This window comes from Trachinotus anak, unplaced genomic scaffold (assembly GCF_046630095.1).
Source record: "Trachinotus anak isolate AG129_WGS33_773 ecotype Australia unplaced genomic scaffold, CSIRO_AGI_Tana_v1 ptg000001l, whole genome shotgun sequence".
Classification (NCBI taxonomy): domain Eukaryota; kingdom Metazoa; phylum Chordata; class Actinopteri; order Carangiformes; family Carangidae; genus Trachinotus; species Trachinotus anak.
The window spans coordinates 20,371,869-20,391,120 of NW_027273852.1; the positions used below are offsets into that span (position 1 = coordinate 20,371,869).

Here is a 19,252-nt window from a genome sequence, read left to right on the forward strand (position 1 = left end):
TTGCGGAAGGAAGCTGAGCAGGAAGTATCTGAGAAGTGGGCTGTCCTAATTTTAACGGAACACCGAAAATTTTAGCCAAAAAATCAGGACATGAACGTCCAGCTTCCTGCAGCTTTCAGAGTGTTTGCAGTGCACAGTCTGCAGCATGCTGCACCTCTGTCTGACTGGACGCCCAGAGAGGAAACACACAGACCAGTGCGATATTAAAAGCATATTTCTCCCACACAGTGAATATAAGTGTAAAATGCTGTGCAGCCTGTTTAGAGGCTAAGCTAACAGCAGCTAGCTGATGTACCTGGTCGGCCAGTTTGAGAACAGCCATCTCTGGGTCAGCTCCGGCTGCTCATCCACTGCCCCCGACACCGCAGCACCATGCACGGTGCGATGCTGCGCCCCGACCCGGGCTCCTCCTCTGCTTCTCTCCGCTCTCCCTTCCTCGCTTCACTAATGTACACGGCTTCTTGTAGCTCTCTTAGCAGACACACAGGCGGATGATGATGCTGATGATGAAGGCCGGGCCGAGCACCAGGGCCATCAGCCCCGCTCCACTGACGCTATGCGCGGCGACGCTGCCCAGCCGAGGCGGCCGCTCGGAGTCCCAGGGAGGCGGGGAGGCAGGAACGGGAGCTCGACCCACCGGTGTAAACAATCCACATTTATGGCCGCTTCTGCTGCTGCTGCTGCGGCCGGTTCTGCTGCACGGAGGTCCACGGAGCCTTTCCGGGCCATACACCACCCACAGAAGCTTCCCTCCTCTCCGGTCTGCAGAGCCACAAGCCTCCCGGAGAGGCAGCCAGGCAGCTGAGCACAGATCTCACAGGAAGTCGGTGCCTGTCTCTCCTCCTCTCAGATGCAGAAGTGGAGGAGAAGCTTCCTCAGCATCAACAACAACCAGCGGCCCTCCTCGCTGCTGCCCCCCACTGGAGACAGCTACACATCTGCCCCATCCAGAACTAATGAGACACTGCGTGAAAAATGAGTAAGCACACAGAAGTAGTGGAGTGTAAAGGTACCACTCACACAGAAGTGGTCTGATGTGGGTTATATGAGGAGTATGTCTGTTTTAAAGGGTCATACCACTGTTTTTACATGTTGTAGCTCCTTAGAGGCCTAATGCACGGTGGCCCTGAGGTGTAAACACAACTACACACAAAAAAAAACTAAGAAAAACAACAAGAAAAGAGAAAACGACTGAATTTTTGCAAACACATTTGTTTAGAAAACACAACAATAAATTTGAAAAGACAATAACAATACAAAACACAACATTGTAGAAATAATTTATTTCAGTTATTCATAAAATAACTCCTTTTTTGGAAAATATAACTACAAAACAATACATTTCAGAAAACAACATTTAAAAAACAAACATAAACACAACCACAAAGCAAAGCACATTAAAAAAAACCCACAACAAAACAATTCAGAAAATACATCACAAAACAACATTTCATGAAACACAGCAACAAAACTGAAAACACAATATTTTATAAACAACCAAAACTAAAAAAAAACATGATGCATGAAAAATGAATGATCACACAGATGTAGTGTAACAGCCCAGTCTCACAGACCGGACTGATGTGGGTTATATGAGGATTAGGTCAAAACACAGTTTTTACATGTTTTTGCTCCTTAAAGGCTCAACTACGGTGGCCCTGAGGTGTAAAACACAACCACAGAGGACAGCTCTGCTCGGTCTCTCTCTCTTCTCTCTCCCTCTCTCTCTCCTCCCTCCCCCCTTTCTCCGCTCTCAACCCAACCAGCTGATGGGCCTGAGATAATGTTTGCTATGATTTAGCTCCATATAAGTAAAACTGAAAGGAAATTAACTGAGTAGTGAAAAATACACATTAGTTAAAGTCCAATATAAAATAGTTTAAAATTAGCTCCACCCCAACTACAACAGTAAAGTGCTGTTTACACACTGATGCATGAGTAATAATATTTAATACTATAATAGTCACAGAGGTCATTCTTCTGCATTGAGTACTTTCAGTTCTGATACTTAAAGTACATTTCCTGGATTATAGTTACATTGTCAGTGCAGGACTTGTATTTGTAATGGAGTATTTTTACTGTGTGGTAATAGTACTTAGGACCTGGGTACTTCCTCCACCTCTGTCTGCTGCAGCCTCACACACAAACACACAACAGACTTATTGCTTCCTCCTCAGAGTAGCGGACCCAGAGCCTGATGGCGTCTGCGGGGGAATCTGGGTCAAAGCAGTCTGGCTGAATGGAGGAGAGGAAGAGTGGGGGAGGTTTTTTTTCCATTGTGTGGCTGTGAGGGTTTATGCTCTGTGCTTTTATTTTCAGCTTTTCATTCATCAGCTTTTTGATGGACACTCTGATGGAGTCTGGTGGGGTCCATCACATCAACTCACCCTTTCAAAACACTCATATAATTCTTGTACACTTATTAAAGATGAAAAGCCTTGTTTATAATTTAGTTGCAAGGCTGTGAATCAGAAATGAGCCTGTACTCCACTGTCTCCATTATGTCAGACTTAGTTCACCCATATCCTCAACATGACCATCAGCACAGCCAGGGCTCATGCTCTCACTGCTTTATCTGGTTGTCGTGTCTCAGCAGGATGATAACAGGGAAACTATGTTTGTTGTGATGCCAGAGCTCAGTGCTCTCTAGCAAAACCAATTAACCCCAAGGACTCACATAAAGTGGCTTCAGAGGTGAGTCAGACCCTTAAGTCAGTTCTTTACAGAAGCCTCTTTGGCAGCAGCTACAGCTTGGGGTCTTCTTGGGTGAGTCTCTACAAACTGATCACCTGGATTTGGTTAGTTTATCTCATTCTTCCTGACAGATCCTCTTAGACTCCATCAGATTGGATGGAAAGTGTTTGTGAACATCCTCAGATCTCTCCACAGATGGTCTCTGGGGTTTAAGTCTGGACTTCAGCAGGGACACTCCAGGACAGAGACTTGTCCTGAAACCACTTCAGTGTTTTTTCAAGCACCTCTCTGTGTTGATGCATTCACCCTTCCCTCAGTTCTGACCAGTCTCCCAGTCTCTATTGAGAACATACCCCCATCCAGCATATGTTTGAAGTTTTGCCCAAATGGTTTAGTTTTTGTCTCATCAGACCAGAGAGTATTTGTCCTCCTGCTCTCAGAGTCCTTTGACTGCTGTTAGGATGCACTTTTTTCTATTATATTTTAAATACCAAATGTTTTAGTTGTTTAGACCAGGAAGAAACTAAAGGAACTAGACACCACAGAGGTTCAGCCAGCTGATCCATATAAAGTGGATAATTATATTACTATGCAGTTGTACGCAACAGCTGGGTTTGGCTTTCAGCTGAGCAGCAGGTACAACAGCCAGAGTGAGCAGAGCACAGACAGCTTCAGTACATCACCATGATTATAACTGTATGCTGCAGTGTCACAGGCAGACTTGAGCTGGATGCCTGAACTTGCTTTATCATTGTTTCTGTTCCCTTTTTATGAAAATTCACTCACAGTTTCTACATTCATCTGTGTAAAAGTCTATTAGGAACGTATTTTAATTCTATGAACAAAATAAATTCTCGACACAGCAATTGATTTTTATACACAAACATTTTATTTGGTTAAATAAAGCAACAATCTAATAAGAACAGAGGAGGTGTGAAACATGGAGAGGGTGTGTACAGCTGATACAGGAGCCTATCAATACACAATAAACGAAAAAAAATATTCCAAATGTTAAAAACATTGTCATGACTGCGCTGCATTCCTCTACCAAGGCTCATCTGACCCTGACCATTCCTCACAGGGAACATTCAAAAAGAGAAAAATAAAAAATACATACAGACTCCACAATGTTCCTTCCTTCACTTCCTCTAATTTCTCACTCACTTTCAATCCACGATCAATAAGTGGCATTCTGGACACGGACTGTTCAGCCCCGGGAAAGACCAACATACGGTCGCAAAATATAACCAACTCAGTCCTAAACCCGAGAGAAAGATGAGAGTGGAGGGAGGAGAAAAAACAAAGAGCACACAAATTTGTATTTACAAGACGTACTCGAGCTCGTAGCGGACGTAAATGTTTTTCTCGTCATTGTAGACTTGTGGGTAGTGGGCGATGAGGGCGTCCTGTGAGCCGATGTAGATGGAGTTGTAAATCTTCCAGTAGACGTCTCTCACCTTCCTGGCAGGATGGAACAAACCCTGGAGAGACAAACAACAGTCTTAATACACAATACACATAACAGGCTTATCATAGTGAGCTTTTATAACTAGGTTTAATGTTCTATGGTGTTTTTAAGAACAGCCTGTTGCTGTCACATCTGGAGCTGAAACAAGTCGACAAAGAAAAAGAAAATAATTGAAACTATTAGGTGGGTTATTAAAATAGTTATCAGTCATTTCAGTTATCAAGAACACCGCAAAATGTCACTGGCTCAATGTCAGGATTTGCTGTTTTTCTGTGTATTATCTCACTGTTGTGGACTTTTAGTCTGACAAAGTAAGACACTTGAGGACTCAGGCGAACTGGTAAAGAAGATTTTTTTCACCGGTTTCATAGATTGAATAGATGATAATCGATGATCAAAGTAATCATTAGTTGCAGTCCTAGTTGTGTCTGGCTCCCTGACTTAACTTTTGCAACACCCTTATTTCACAGCTACAATTCACAGAAAAGCAGTACCAAATGATGTCAGGATTTTCAGTAAACAAATAAAATCTTGAGATTAATCAGCAAAATCATTTTTTATCCAACAGGAAAAACACAAAGAGAGAATTCTGCACTAAAAAGACGCTTTATCTACTTGGTTTGACCTTGTTGACTTCGTATTTGCTTCAGGTGAGCTTTTGAATGTATTTTTGAACAGAATGAGGACTGTGGATCCTGCAGTGCTTCAGGAAGAAATCCCTTCATAGCCAGTGAGAACAGAAGGAAGAAATAAAACACCTGTGATAGTGTCCTTCAAGTGTAGATTCATCTACAGCAAGTGTAGATTCATCTACAAATACACCACAAATGTATTTGATTAATAATTGTGTAATTCTATTTTTCTCTCTAAACTGTAGATAAGTTCATGTTATCAAGGTGGGAACAGGGAAAAAAAAAAAAAAAAAGGCAAGAAAACCAAGTAATTCCTCAGTACTGGAACACTTGTCAAAGTTAAACGAGGGCTGGTGCTGTTGTCCTCACCTGTAAGCAGTACTGCAACATGCGGCAGGGTCCGATGGCCACCCTCAGCCCCTCCAGGGCACCCATAACCGCTTGGATCACGTGAGGCGACGTCTCAAACACATTGGGCCACACATAGTTCAGCAGGTGGTTGAGCGAGTCTTCACAGCCGAAACCGTAGACGCCCAGAGACATGTGCTGGACCACAGCGCTGGCCGTCTGTCTGTGGACAAGGTCTCTGCAGCATGACAGAGGCCCAGGGTCATGATCACATCAGAGGACGCAGTTTTACAGAGCTTATTGTATTAATTAGTCTGCTGTCACTGATATAAGTGGAGAGGGCCAAATAATAGAAACATCTGTGTGTATAATGCAATAAAAGTCTTTAGTATATTTACAATGCTCCTGTGAGAAAACAACTTGGTATTATTAAAATAACCTGTGTTTGATGTGAGAAGAGTCAACATGTCTGAGAGGAGCTGACTGACTCACCTGTCCATGAGTGCGTCCTCCAGCAGTGGTGTGACAGCGTAGATGTAATCTTTGCCCATCTCTCCGATGTACTCGAACAGGAAGGAGAGGGACTTGAGCACACCGTTCTGCACGTTAAGCTCAGGCACGCGGTATTCGTTCATGAGCGCCGGCAGCACCGTGAACGGTGAACAGGTCTCAGCAACGATGGCGATGGCCACAGTCGTGCAGACTCTGTTCTGACGCTCCTGGACCTTCAGGTTATTCAGCAGAGTGGCCAAGACGTCGTGGGGACTGAGAGGAAAGAGAAAGAGAGAGAGAGGAGGGTTAAAGGGCTTTATTAAGAAACATCAGAGTTTCTGCAGGTTCTCCAACATTTAATAACTTTTTAATACCACACAGAATAACAGGTAAAAAATACCTGTTCCATTGTCCCAGCAGCAAAAGTGTCAAAGTGAAACCAGTGGGGACAATATGGTGTAGACTTTATTAAAATCAGATTTATACTTTCCAGCAGTATATAACAATAGTACCTAATATGTAACTAATTTAATTAATGGAAACTGAATCTGCAGAAGTGTGGAACTGAATCCCACCTCCTATAGCAGCGCTGTTCAGAGCTGCTGCTGAGGATTCATATTTGAACACAACTAAACGTGAGGCTTGAGAAAATCTGCTGAGTTGTATGTGGAATTTCAGAGCTGCCATATGATATGGATATCTGGTGTCTTCACTGACATCTTACACTTGACTCCTTTGAATTTCATTCTTCTATTATATCATCCATTTGTGTATCATTTTCTTCCTCATCTGTTTATTGTAACTGCTATATTTGAGTTATTGTGTGCTAAAACGTTGGTTTATTTGTCGAGGAAAACAACATTTACATTTCCTCTTGGTTGAAATATCAGTTAAGTTTTTTAAAAGCTCAGGAGCTTCCTCTCTAGTGTAGCAGCAGTACTGACAGTGTTTGCTGCAGGTATGATGGTGTTCACTGAAACTCCATAAAAAAAAGGACACAACACCCTCATGTGAGCAACAATCCTACTTTTAAGTTTACAAGTGGGTCACATCTCCTGACAGCAACATTTTCTAACTAATATTACTGCATATTTTGAGGAAACGAAATTCAAATCTGCAGATATTGTGAATGTCAACAATCACATTAACACAAAAACATCTTGACAATGATTTGACAGATGCACTCACCCAATGGCTTTGGCGATATAACCAAACGTGTTGACTGTGGCTCTGCGGATGGCCTTCTTATGAGCCTTGAGCAGCTCAAGCAGCTCAAAACAGATCCTCATCCACTCCCTGGCTGACACATATTCAGCACCCCTACAATACACACAAGAGGGGGTCAGGATGAGGTTCTGAGTTTCTCACTGCAAAAGCTGAGACAACACTACAATCAGGTCCATGTAACTTCAGGGTGAGGTTTTATTCTACTGACCTGTCAGCAATCCTGCCCACCAGGTCAATACAGTTCTCCTGCACCTTCTCGTGTCTGTTCTTCAGGATGGGAGTCAGACGAGGAAGCAGGTCTTTGATTGGTGGGGTCATCTTGTGCATACCTGGAGTTAGGAGGAAATGATCCATTAGCCTTTCAGAGGTTTGCTTTTCTAAACTCTGAAATCTTAATGAACCTGCAGAGCAACGATGATTGTTGATGAAGGATATGTCGTGAGGTCACTTACCAATAACGTTCACAATGGCCTTCAATGCTCCAAGGATGCTACCCAACACCTCAGGGTACTCCTCTCCCAGGTACTCATACAGCACCACACCCAAGTGACCCATTAGCTTCTCCTGCAGTGACAGAAAATGTGCATTAGTTTCTAAAGTACTTTACATTTGGGTCTTTGAATCTGTGTGTGTGTCTTCACAGTGTACCTCCTGGCAGGTCTTCATGACCACAGCTGTGCGGGAGATCAGGTCAGCGGCCTGCTGACGGACTTTGGCTGACTTGTTGTTGAGACGCCACAGCACTGTACCACAGATCTGAGGCAGGTAGGGTTTCACACGCTTCCCGAGGGCATTCACCACTGTGCCAAAACCATTCAGCATCACTGAGTCCTGGAGGGAAAAGAGAAGGGATGAGATTAATCACACAAAAGGATTCTATAAAGATGGTGTTCATCTTGTCCTGGAGAATCTTGACTCATCTCTCGCACCTCTGTGGTCTGTTCCTGGAAGGCATACAGGATGCCGTCGATCAGCTGCTCCTCCAGCTTGTGGTCGATGTCGGCGGCGCCCAGGTTGCCCATGATTTTTTCAATGGTCTCCATCACCATCTTTCTGTACTGCTCTGCCTCGTCTTTCAGGTCGTCAACGATGCGAGAAATGATCTCTGCTGCTCCCACTTTGTTTGCCAACTCCACTGTGGTGTCCACCAACTGTGCAAGGAGAGAGACGGTTCAGAAACTTTCTTTTGTCCTCAAAGATATACAGCTACACACATGTATGATTTCATGTCAAATCCTTCAGTTTCTGGCTACCTCACTTTCCTATTATAGTCTACAGGAGCTCTATATCAAATATTATTTTAGCTTATCTCCACAGGTAGAAAGAAGGATTAACTGTGTTAAGTGATATAAATGCGCAATGTGAAGGGATTCATCAGCTTGACAAAGTTTCATACTATACAGTCCACCTGACTAAGTTCCCTGTAATTGTCCTTTTTGTCTGAGTTGAACATGAACTGTGCTGCTAACCTGTCTGTAGTTACGTCTGTCGAGAGCCATCCTGTGCTGCCAGAAGTGCTTGAAGAAGGGCGGCAGGATCTCAGTTTTAATGTAGTTGGCTTCCACACCATCAGTGCCACAACACTGCTTCACCACCTACGAGACAAAACGTGATGCATGTCAAAGAAGGAAACTGTGACTGAGGACGTCAACAAGGTTTCAGGGTTCAATTATTTCTTCGGTTCTCTTAAACCTTGCAGACACTGTAGATTAGACCTGGGTTTAGCTCAGAATTAGTCCACACATGTAGTATGAGTTAACACAACGTACAGGGTTAAAAAGGTGTCATGTCTGCACAGCTTCAGATCACACAGGGCTGTAAATGTAACCAACGGGTGCAGGGTGAGAACAGAGAGGACACAGACGTCTGCTCCGCTAATTCTCATGTTGGTGTTCCTGTAGCGAACTACTAGCCCTGAAGCAGCCATATAGTGGCTGAACAGGCGAGAATGAGTCGCAGACACACGGTTCAGCCACATTAGTAACACCTGACATTAAGTGAGCATCACAAACTAAAACATTAGAACTTATCCCCCCCATCCCTTACCTTGAGCACAATCTTTTTCATCTCCTCATCAGGGGACTGGAACTCTCTGATCAGGATCAGCATCACCTCCCTGGTGTAGTAGTTTGCATACTCAGCGTCCATCAGTGGGATCAGGTAACCAATAGCTTTGAGGAAAGCAGCCAGACCCTGGTGACAAGGGGGAGGAAATAAACTGTAAATTACAAACTCAGCTGACTGATTGTGGCTTGTAGACCTTAATAATAAATGTATTTGTCTGATGCTCCCAGTCGAGTACTGATGGTCTTTCACCTGACCTCTACTGAAAGCAGTAGCCCATTCAAGGAGACACTGTAGCAAGCAAATATTCACACTGTGGCCACATAAAGGCTGAGTGTGGATCTTGCACTAAACTGTGTTCTTCTCTCCAAAAACATAGTGTAACGTAACTTTTAGTATTTGGACTTCTTACCTTTCCTCTGTGCTGTCTGATACCCTTCCAGAGCGGCTTGAGGACTGAGTCAAAGGACTCGATACCGTAGGGTGTAGCAGCTTCAGCAAGAGCAGCTATAGCCAAGGCACTGATGGTCCTCACCTTCTGCTGCTCATCCACCAGACCTGTGGCGTCACACAGTCCAAAACATCAGTCAGATCGTGAACACATTTATTCCATACTTTGTGATCATATGTTTGTGTGTATGTTGAACAACTATGAACTGTATCTTCAGGTTTCACTGTCAGGCACAACGTCAGCACATTTTAATGGTAGGATTAGAGTCATGACTACTACTAAATACAAGCAAAATTATAACTGGTGATGAGAAAAACACCTTAAACACATCGGCACAGCTTATCTGTATAAAAGATAAGCTATACAAAATTGTGTACAGAGTCGACACCAGAGATCATTTCAAAAGGACCTGTAGTAATGTTCATATTTAGTCAGAATGAGATCTGATCAACATCATAGATCGCTTTATTAACTTGAGTACCAGAGGACTGTCCGACACTGGAATCTATCACAGCAGGAAACACCACACAAGTGTAAAGAGTAAACCAATGAGCTCTGGAGGAAATGGAGCATTAATCAAACTGAGTTTTAAATAATGTTTCTACATGTGATTAAAACACTTAAAAAGCTGTAATTAAGTGTATTTGATATTTTAAGAAGGTTGTCTGCAAAGACCCGACTGACCGTGCTCAATAATCTCCACCAAGCTGCGAAGGTGGGGCAGGATGGCGCAGCCCATGAGGATGGCAATCTGCTGCACGATCTTGATGCCTGTGTGCCGGGCCTGCCAGGACTTCTTGCTTTTACACACAGCTTTGAGGAAGGGCAGGAGAGAGGGAATACCAAGGGCAGAGGCCACCACGGCAAAGGCTCGGGCTGTGGTGTTTCTGACGTACTCGTCCATGTTGTCAATATCAGGTCTCATTGTTGAGATCATGGTGGCCAAACCAGCAGCCTGGGACGGACAGGAGGAAGACAAATGTCAAGTATCTGAGTCATTGGCAGACATTTAGTGACTAGGTGAAGCCAGACAGTGATCTCAAACCACAGAACACTTCTTTCTCAATGAAATGTTTTAATATTACAGCTGCAACTGACAATTATTTGGCAATTCAAATGAAAAAAGCTCATCTATCTTGTCATTGACCTAAAATCTGCTGAGTCCCCTGATCAGAGCAGAAAGAGCATACACAGGGAAACACAACATAACACACAACCTCACCAACCAGAAGGAGACACTGATTTTGATAGATTTAACCATTTCCACAATCGTGACAGGTAGAGGTTTCAGTCAACACAGATGATCAGCAACTATCCTAACAAAATTCTGATTGTAACCAACGGGTGCAGGTTGAGAACAGACGAGGCATAAAGGTCGGGTCTGCTGATTCTCATGTTGGTGTTAATTTAGCGAACAACTAGCCCTGATCCGACCACAGATTGGCTGTACAGGCGAGAATGGTTCGCAGGACCCAGAGTGCGTTTAATTTATTATTTTAAAACAAACAAAAATAAACCTCCTTGTTACCTTTGCCAAGTTGGAGATGATTTCTCTGCCTTCTACTCTGGCATAGTAGTCCTCATCAATCAGGAGCGGCTCGATCACGACCAGGATCTGGACACAGAAAGGACTGTCAGTTTCTCAGACACAATTCACTATAATAAGGACCCATCTTTTAGCTGAGCCTACCTTGTGCACATATGGTCGAACCAGGTCATCCAGTTTGTAGAGAATGCGATCGATCACTTTGACCAGTAGGTGGCGCTCCTGGTCCTCTAGGGTGGGCGACATGAGCAGCGGCAGGATCTGGTTGAACAGAGGACCTGCTCCGAATTCACGAGCCTTGTCTGTGATCTGACGCAGAGCAGCCTAGGAAGAGAGGAGAGGATCGATCAGACGATGGACCGGTTAATCAGACATTCGTCAATCTCAACAGATCAGATGATTTATGTCTGCTGCTCCCAGCAGAGCATGATGGTCTACATTCTGACCTCCAGTGAAAGCAGCAGCTCCACAGAGGGAAGATTATTTAGCAAGCAAATATTCACACTGTAGCCACACACAGGCTCAGTGCTGGGTGTGGATCTTGCAGTGGGAACTAGTTTAGTGTTTTATGTGGATAAAAGACTCCTGGGACATGACAGGAAATGGAGAGAAGATTATTCCCCAAATTTGGGGACTTGGGGGATGGTTTAAAAAAAAAAAAGGGGGGGGGGGGGGGGGTATTGGAAATCATCTGAGGAAGTGACCAACCTTCCTCATGGGCGGTGTTCCATTTTTAATTTTCAGCAGCAGCTTCATGATCTTCCTCTCTTTCTGCTCCTCAGGGCTCAGCGTAGACTCATCCACCTCCACCTAACACAAACACACAGTTCAGCTTCAGACAGGACAAACATCAAAGCTGTTGATTTTACAGTGTTCCACGTGTGATGCTCACCAGCAGTTTGTCAAAATACTGGATGTCATCAGGTTTGAGGAACGGCAGGTTTCCTGAGGGCTGGTCATTCATCTGCTTTGTGGTGCGGTCCTCTGCCTGCATGTGGAAACCCGTCATGCCGCCAATCGGGGTGGGTGTGGCTGACAGCTTACGGGCCGGAGTACGGATCGGCACGTAACCTGCTGGTGGAGGCAAGACCTGTGGAGAAGAAATATAAACTGTCAGTACTGTGGCGACTTTAATTTATATCTACTCATGATTTTGTCTCTAGAGAATGAAACAATAAAGGGGCATGGACCTTGTATCCCTCTGGAAACATCGCATCAAGCTCCTCATCTGTGAGAGGCCGGTTTCTCTCATCGATTTCCCTCTCCCACCTCCACGCCTGCAGCTGCTCTGGAGTCATGCTCATCAGGTGACCTGAAGCAAACAGAGGAGGACACTGATTTAAACACATGGTAAAACCATCAAGGAGCTTGGAGAGCCATGTGATAATGTTTCCTACATCCCTGAATACAAACAAAGTTGCATCTAATCATTTACCTGGTGTTGGGGTGGCCATGTTCATTGCTGGTGTTCCTATAGGAGTCTTTCCAGGGGTAAGCAGTGGCGTCGAGGATCCCATCTGACTGGCAGGCGTTTCATCCCACCGAGACTTCCTCTTACTGGCCCCTGGGGTCGGAGTCTCACCCACCGACTCGTCTCCTCTGTCTGTGCGTGGGGTTTCGGCCCAGCCGCTCCCATGTCCTGGGGTCTCTCTCTCTGTCTTCGGGGTTTCATCCCAGCGGTTCTTGCGCACGCTTCCTGTGGCTCCACCATGGCCAGGTGTGGCATGGCCAGGGGTGTCCCTGCCGGGGGTGGCAGCACCTGCGGGTGTGTGGCTGGGAGTGGGGTCCCACATGCGAGTACTGGGAGTGGCCCCAGGGGTCTCGCTGCCTTTAGGACGACCTGGGGTTTCATCCCATCTGCTGTTTGAGGGGGTGTGTGCAGGGGTGTGTCCTGGAGTCTACAGGGAAATGAAACAAAGATGAGATGAGAAACACGAGTGAAACAATTTACATTTTCAAAATATTTGTCCTGCGTCACTGGATTCCACCATGTTACACAAGATTGAGCACTTCAAGAAATTTACCTAAATGTTTTACCCATTGTAAGACTTAAATTATCTATCAGGCAGTAAGTGGCTGAGATCGGGAGGCTCACCTCAGCGCTTGTGTCAGCTTGGTCCCAGCTGGACATCTTTTTGGGTGTAGCATTAGAGGGGGTTTGGTCAGCTGTCTGGTCCCAGCGACGTTTACGTTTTGTGGCTGCTTGGGAGGCAGCGGACCCGTTGACAGCTTTCAGGTCCCCTGATTTGGCCTTCTCTGCCAGCTGCTGACGAATCTCTCTCTAAAAAAAGTGAAGAGGCACAAACGTCAGGATAAATGATACAGGACAGGACCAGGGTTCCCACTGAAGACCATTTCCCAGGACCTTTCCAGGATATTTTCAGTGATGATCATATGACAAAAAGGATCACACCACACACCAATATGTTCCAATTTGTGGGAACCCTGAGGATTAACAGCTGAAAACTCTGAATTTGAATTTATGGTCAAAGAAAGGATAGCTGCTCACCTCCTCTTTGGACAGGTTCTGCTCCAACATGACATCCACGTATGACCTGACCTGCAGCTTGGGGTCCGGCGTTTTGCCCCCTGCGCGAAAGAGCACGAACAAGAACATAGGACACTCATCAGTACACATTCCAGGGACCCCAGTCATTACAAACACAGCAACCACACACACAGCCAGCTAAGCCTGACTCTTTACCAACAGATTAATTTAAGTTCCTTTTTGTTTTTAAACAGCTGATTCACAAAACAAAGTCATACTGAATTACATACATATATACATTTGCCTTTCTTACATACAGACATAGCATTCTAATGAAAAACAAGCAGATACATAGAGAGAAGAGCTGTGGTTGTGGTGTTTTCTTTAAGTGGATTAAGAAGTTATAGCCATCACTGATGCAGGGGTCCTGGGCTGTGCTCTTCAGAATACGTACACTTTCAGTGCCAAGGGTCCTTCTGCAGTCAGACTTCAACCGGCAGAAAAGAAGCCTAGAAAATTTCTCTTTACCATTAGTAACACTTTGGAAAAGGGTTTGAACTCACACACAACAGTATACCACCTGTGTTGCATTGATTTACGGCACTCAAAAAAGACAAAGCATCTTCTTGGGGCATCATAACCTCAAAACTAAGAAAAAATTCATGTGAGACCCTTTGGTCCAGATTCCCAATTACTTACACTAGCAGATAAAAATGTAGCAAAGATCTGGGGTTACATCTAGAATGACATCACCACAGTACAATCAAAAATAGAAGAGTCTACTTTTGCATTCAAATATAAAAATGAGGCAAAAGATAATGTTAAATCAAGCCCAACTGTCAGAAATATGATCAGATGACATGCCTGCGCCATAATGACTCTTAAGAGCACTGGTTACTATTTAATCGTCATACATTTATCTTGACTTTCTTTTCAGGACAAAGGTCACTGATAAAACAAGGCAAATATATGTAGTTAATATTTGGGCAGTGATTTTACATCATGAATGCATAAGAATTTTTATCTAATTTTTTGTGGAAATTGCTGAGCCAAATAGAAAAACTTAAGGTTGAGGTTTGTTGTAGCTGGGCTGCATCTGATTCCCCTCACAGGCCCCAAACAAGCAGCCAGTGGCTCCCTGACCAAACTGACAAGTTCACAGTTCTCTGTGTTCCCCATAACCTACACAGGATGAGTTGCTGCACCCTTAACAGAGTGCAGTACAGGACTGGCAAAGCAGTACTGCTGTAGGAGAGAAATTAAGGACAGTTAGTATGGGCCTGTGGTATTGTGGTACACAAGATTCTTGATAACATATTTCTATTTTACAGAGAGAGTTGTAAAATAAAAATATATTTACACAACAACTTTGTACAAAGAGCTCTCTCTACATGCAGGCTTCAGATTTGCCCTACCTAAGACCAACCCTGAAAGATTCAGGCCATTTCAGCTCATATTGTCAGGGGACGTGAAGATGCAATGAACTAGCTGGCTCATAATTATTATTTTGTGTTTTACACAAAATACTCAATAAAATATTGCATGTTCCTACACTTACATTGCCATTTCCAGGCAGCGCTGAGGTCTTGAAGAAACTAAAAATAGTTAACTCAGGCTAAGTCACATAAACTCAACCTCTATAAGCTCATCAGTAATTTATAACTAGCTTGTTAATGCAGTGTCCTAGGCTGAGGCCAAAGAACCTCATGTGTCCATCACACTGAACAAGCCAACAGAGGTGGATTAGTTACAACAAGATACTTAAATTATAGCCCAGACAAAGAGGAGCTGGGACATCTAATGAGGCCTGATTGACAAATTGAGTTTATGATTTTTATATTCTGGGTTGACTACTCCAGCATATTTCTCTCCTCTGCCTGCCCTGGGATCTAGTGCTCTGTCTACAAGCGAACAGGTCGTTGTCTGGCACCAGCTGCTGTGCTCAGCAGGACATAACAGTGCATTAGCAGGTCAATTACACCATAACTAACCCTCAAACTTTCTCATCCTCATATGCTATGACAAGGGAACACTGCACTTTCCCATCATATTTTAGGCTGACACTAACACGGGATTGTTAACCCTTCGACTCACAAACAAACCATCTGCGACCCATGTGTGTTAGGTGAATTCCTCTTTTGAACATTTAACACCTAACCACCTCTCCCACTGAAAAGCATGGTAACCCTACAGTGGGTTTAACTCTTTAATGCACACACCACAGTAAAACTTTCGTTTTACACATTAAGATCAAGACAATGATATTTTCTAAACCAAAATGCTGAAGACACCTATGAGCCCACACTGACATTGGTTGGAGGTTGATGCAAATGTAGATCATATATTAGGAAGAAAAGGTACAACACGACAAACAAAATTCTTGGACCACACAGGATTGACCACAGGGAAGGCATCAAGTCTGGGAAGCAAGCTATTGCATTGTGGTCGAAGGGTTGAACAGCAAAACTATGGTTGTAAAACCATTGTCAGTCATGGAGGGTCACAAAAAAGTGAACCGTAACAAGGGAGAGGAAATGGGGAAGATATAATGAAAACAAAAAATAGCTAAATTTACCATCTGCAAAAGGGTCGAGACGCTCAGGTGAGATGATCATCTGTCTGCGCCGCGCTTTGTACTCATCTTCCCGCTCTGCGATCTTCTGCGGACGATGCTCTGCAAATGGGTCATACTGCAAAACAAAGGTTGGGTATAGAGTGTAAGTGTATATCTAAACTGCAAACAAAAAGTCCTTCTTCAAGTTGCTCTTGGAACAATTTAAAAAAAACTTCAATTTGACTGCAAAAAAAGGACATGAAAATTTATATCTTTGAGACAATAAATTAACACATACTTGTTCATCTGACTGAGGAATGGCATTGAGTATTGCCACTGGTGCGTGATACCCTGGCTTCTTTTGTCCCAACAAGCTTGTTGATGTATCATCTTCATCATCCTGAGGAAAGAAAGGGAAACAGGAGTCTAGTCAAATCTCACTGAAATGGCAAGACTCTCCCAGCTCATACACAACAGGCAAAGAGGAGCAGTCAAGCTCCACCAAAAAACTGTGAAATTGCAATAGAACTGACACAAAAACATCATAACCTCAACTTACTTGAGACTTGACTTGGTAACCCATACATATTGGAAAATGCTCAAATAAATCTAAAATACTGTGTCTAGTTCTGGCTTCTGGACCTCTGACAAACTGTCATAATTTAATTAATAACATAACTTGAATGCATGCAATGTCTCCACAACTCTGCAACTACCTGGGAGGGGGGAGTGGTGAAGAAAAGTGAAAAATGCATCTATGTTGTTGCTAGGGAAACACTTACGTCCTCCTGTTCATTTGCGGCAATGGAGGTGACATATCCAGCAAAGCGACTGTCATTGCCTCCGTAGATCTCCTGATCATAAAAACCAGTGGAGACAAGGCCCACTCCCTGCTCGCCTTCCTCCAGCAGGGTGGCCTTCATCCCCTGGATCTCCAGGATCTGGGCCTCAATATCTACAAGGAAAAAAAACAAACAAGAGAGGGTGAATTGTATAATTACCAAAATATTTTACTCTGGTACAAAATATAGGTCACACTTTACGATACTGTCCCCAGTTTACGGTGGAATTTCATTGTTTGAGTCAGGTACCAATAAAATTTTTCTGGTTCCAATTAGTACTTAAACGTAGGTATGATGAAAGTAGACAAGACAATGGGGAACAAGGAAGTAACAACTGGGCATTTTAGAGTAATATCTATTACGAGAGTGTCCCTGAATATCTTAAAAGGCCACTTTGGTAGGGTTGGGAACTCATAAACCTGGTCAGTGTTGCTGACTGATGCATGCTGAGGAAGTACAGGAGTCTCAACTCTGATGAACTGTATATACTTTTTTTTTTTTTTTAATGAGTGACGGATTTCAAGAGACTTTTATTGTTGATTTTATTTCCCATGGTACACATTGTATTTGTTATATGGATTTGCTATTTGTGTAAAGTTCTTGAGGCACCTGGACCCCTGCATCAATGTTGGTTTATGACATTAAGGACCACCATGGGAAAAAAAGTCTTAGACTTTGTTGTGTTATCCTTAATATTTTGCAGTCGTGTGTGCCCTGGACTCGGATTAACCAGGAGAGGAGGCTAAAGTAAAACTATTATTGTGTTTGACAAAATACACAGGAATGGGCGATTTCGCTATTTTTCCGAAACCAGACCACATCAAACCAGGTCGAACTACAAAACCACTATATTTAGACTAGTCAAATCTATACTACATTAACTTTGGTTCTATTTGTTAAAACACACAGTAAGGGTGAATTCACGGTTTTTTCCCCTCCAACTAGACCAGATCCAGACAACGACATTCCTAGACTTGTCAGTGGTGAAACTAACTCAAAGAATGAAATGAAACACAGTGGCAGACCTAAGGACTAGAGTAAAACTTTAACGCCGGGTGTCCGTATCAGTAACGTGTGGTCGAGCCGTGTTGTTAACCGGGTTAGCCGTAGGAGAAGCGTAGTAGCATTTACACAGACGTAAATATTGATATTAGACAACAAAGCAAGTTTTTATTTATTTAATGGTGCTGATTAGTATGGCTTAAGAGTTACATATTTACCCAATAACCACTAAAGGGTAGTTAAATCTGCACGGTGTCGGTGGCTAGCTAAAGCTAACAAGCTAGCAACCAGCGCCATTATCTAAACCGTCCGCGTTGCGTCGTAACAAGGCCTGCTGCTTGTTACGTATAAAAACCAACAAAATTCATACAATAATGCATGCTCTACACACTGCAGTATTTACCAACAACTCATGACATATACTGCTGTAAAAAGTGATCTGAAAAGGAGGCTGTTAATAGTTTTTTGCAATTATTTTACCTTCGTGCGTTTTGGCGATCTTCGCCATTTTGGTGGTGGTGGTTGTTGGAGTCTGAAACCGGATATGCGTTCAATTAGACTTCCGTCTTTTTCCAGCTGCTCCCAGATCAGTTTACATTTATACCGATTTCTACTTTAAAAACGCTTGATAAGCAAAGTTCATGCTTTCAAAATTCCATTATTAGTCATTAATTTTACTATTGTCATCATAATATTCTAAAAGTTCTGAAAGTAAAAGAGCTAAATATGAGAAATGGCACATTTAAGAATATTCTTTATTTCATTACCATGATTGTGATTAAGGATGGGCTACATTCATTCATACATACATACAAATTAAAAATAAATAAATAAATCTATCTATTTATCTATCTATCTATCTATCTCCAAGTTAAACCTTGTGTAAATTGCACTATGGCTAAACTATGAACTCACCACCCGACAAGTGGTGGGTCCTATTTATGCACAAATGCACTATGACGTACGTGTTTTGTTATTTGTTTGTTTGTTTGTTTGTTTGTTTGTTTTCTTTTGCTATTTTTGTGATCTGTCTTTTGTTGTTTTGTTTGTTGTTGGCTTTGTTTTGTGTATCACTCCTTCTTTTCTCTGTACACATTTACAAGTTGAGAAAGCAGCTTGCGCGAAACCTTGTCTGATAAATTGAAAAGGTCCCTGTGTGGTGGTTGTGGGGGGAGCGTACACACGCCGTGTTTATTCACTTCTTTTTCACTGTCAGCCCAAACCTTTGCCTTCAACAATATTATCAGCCCGTATAAGATAATGTAAGGTCTGAAACGGGCTGTGGAAATGATTAGAAACCATGTTAGGAACCAATGACCACCCAGTGACCGTGTGTGTGTGTGTGTGTGTGTGTGTGTATGTGTGTGTGTGTGTGTGTGTGTGTGTATATATATGTGTGTGTGTGTGTGTGTGTGTGTGTATATATATGTGTGTGTGTGTGTCT

At 43.3% G+C, this 19,252-nt stretch overlaps 2 protein-coding genes across 10 annotated transcripts in view; both read right to left on the reverse strand.

The window, feature by feature from the left end:
- Positions 1–869, reverse strand: part of ankrd44 (ankyrin repeat domain 44) — a 42,897-nt gene extending 42,028 nt beyond the window's left edge. For 3 of the 4 annotated variants that reach the window (XM_071483638.1, XM_071483647.1, XM_071483631.1), the window contains exon 1: positions 296–869. In XM_071483638.1, the coding sequence (XP_071339739.1) occupies positions 296–322 (27 nt within the window). In that variant the 5' untranslated portion in view covers positions 323–869. The remainder of the gene's footprint in view (positions 1–295) is intronic. The other variant, XM_071483657.1, reaches the window with a different exon arrangement.
- Positions 870–3,560: 2,691 nt separating this feature from the next.
- On the reverse strand, positions 3,561–18,422 carry sf3b1 (splicing factor 3b, subunit 1). 6 transcript variants are annotated; one of them, XM_071483670.1, is made up of 24 exons: positions 18,289–18,422; positions 16,747–16,919; positions 16,263–16,364; positions 15,986–16,100; positions 13,432–13,511; positions 13,018–13,203; positions 12,358–12,820; positions 12,113–12,234; positions 11,815–12,012; positions 11,631–11,732; positions 11,067–11,246; positions 10,905–10,991; positions 10,061–10,331; positions 9,338–9,483; positions 8,908–9,054; positions 8,331–8,456; positions 7,791–8,012; positions 7,510–7,692; positions 7,314–7,425; positions 7,070–7,190; positions 6,823–6,954; positions 5,635–5,907; positions 5,164–5,380; positions 3,561–4,175 (listed from the first exon to the last, which is right to left on the reverse strand). In XM_071483670.1, the coding sequence occupies exons 1-24, from the start codon at positions 18,314–18,316 to the stop codon at positions 4,017–4,019; spliced, it is 3,945 nt and encodes a 1,314-aa protein (XP_071339771.1). In that variant the 5' UTR covers positions 18,317–18,422; the 3' UTR covers positions 3,561–4,016. The 6 variants fall into 6 exon arrangements, 4 of the variants coding, with proteins under 4 accessions (XP_071339771.1, XP_071339779.1, XP_071339803.1 ...); XM_071483678.1 differs by lacking the exons at positions 15,986–16,100; positions 16,263–16,364; positions 16,747–16,919; positions 18,289–18,422 and adding an exon at positions 13,865–14,007; XR_011691663.1 differs by lacking the exons at positions 3,561–4,175; positions 5,164–5,380; positions 5,635–5,907; ... (13 more) ...; positions 12,113–12,234; positions 12,358–12,820 and adding an exon at positions 13,865–13,919 and having other exon boundaries at positions 13,144–13,203.
- Positions 18,423–19,252: the final 830 nt, after the last annotated feature.

Bases quoted from the DNA above. Each gene is read 5' to 3' on its own strand.
- sf3b1 (XM_071483670.1), bottom strand. From the start codon at position 18,316: ATGGCGAAGATCGCCAAAACGCACGAAG. The intron at 12,821-13,017 runs GTGAGCCTCCCG...ATTTCCCTGTAG, and splicing joins AAGCTGACACAAGCGCTGAG to ACTCCAGGACACACCCCTGC. The intron at 9,055-9,337 runs GTAAGAAGTCCA...CCTTGTCACCAG, and splicing joins TCAGACAGCACAGAGGAAAG to GGTCTGGCTGCTTTCCTCAA.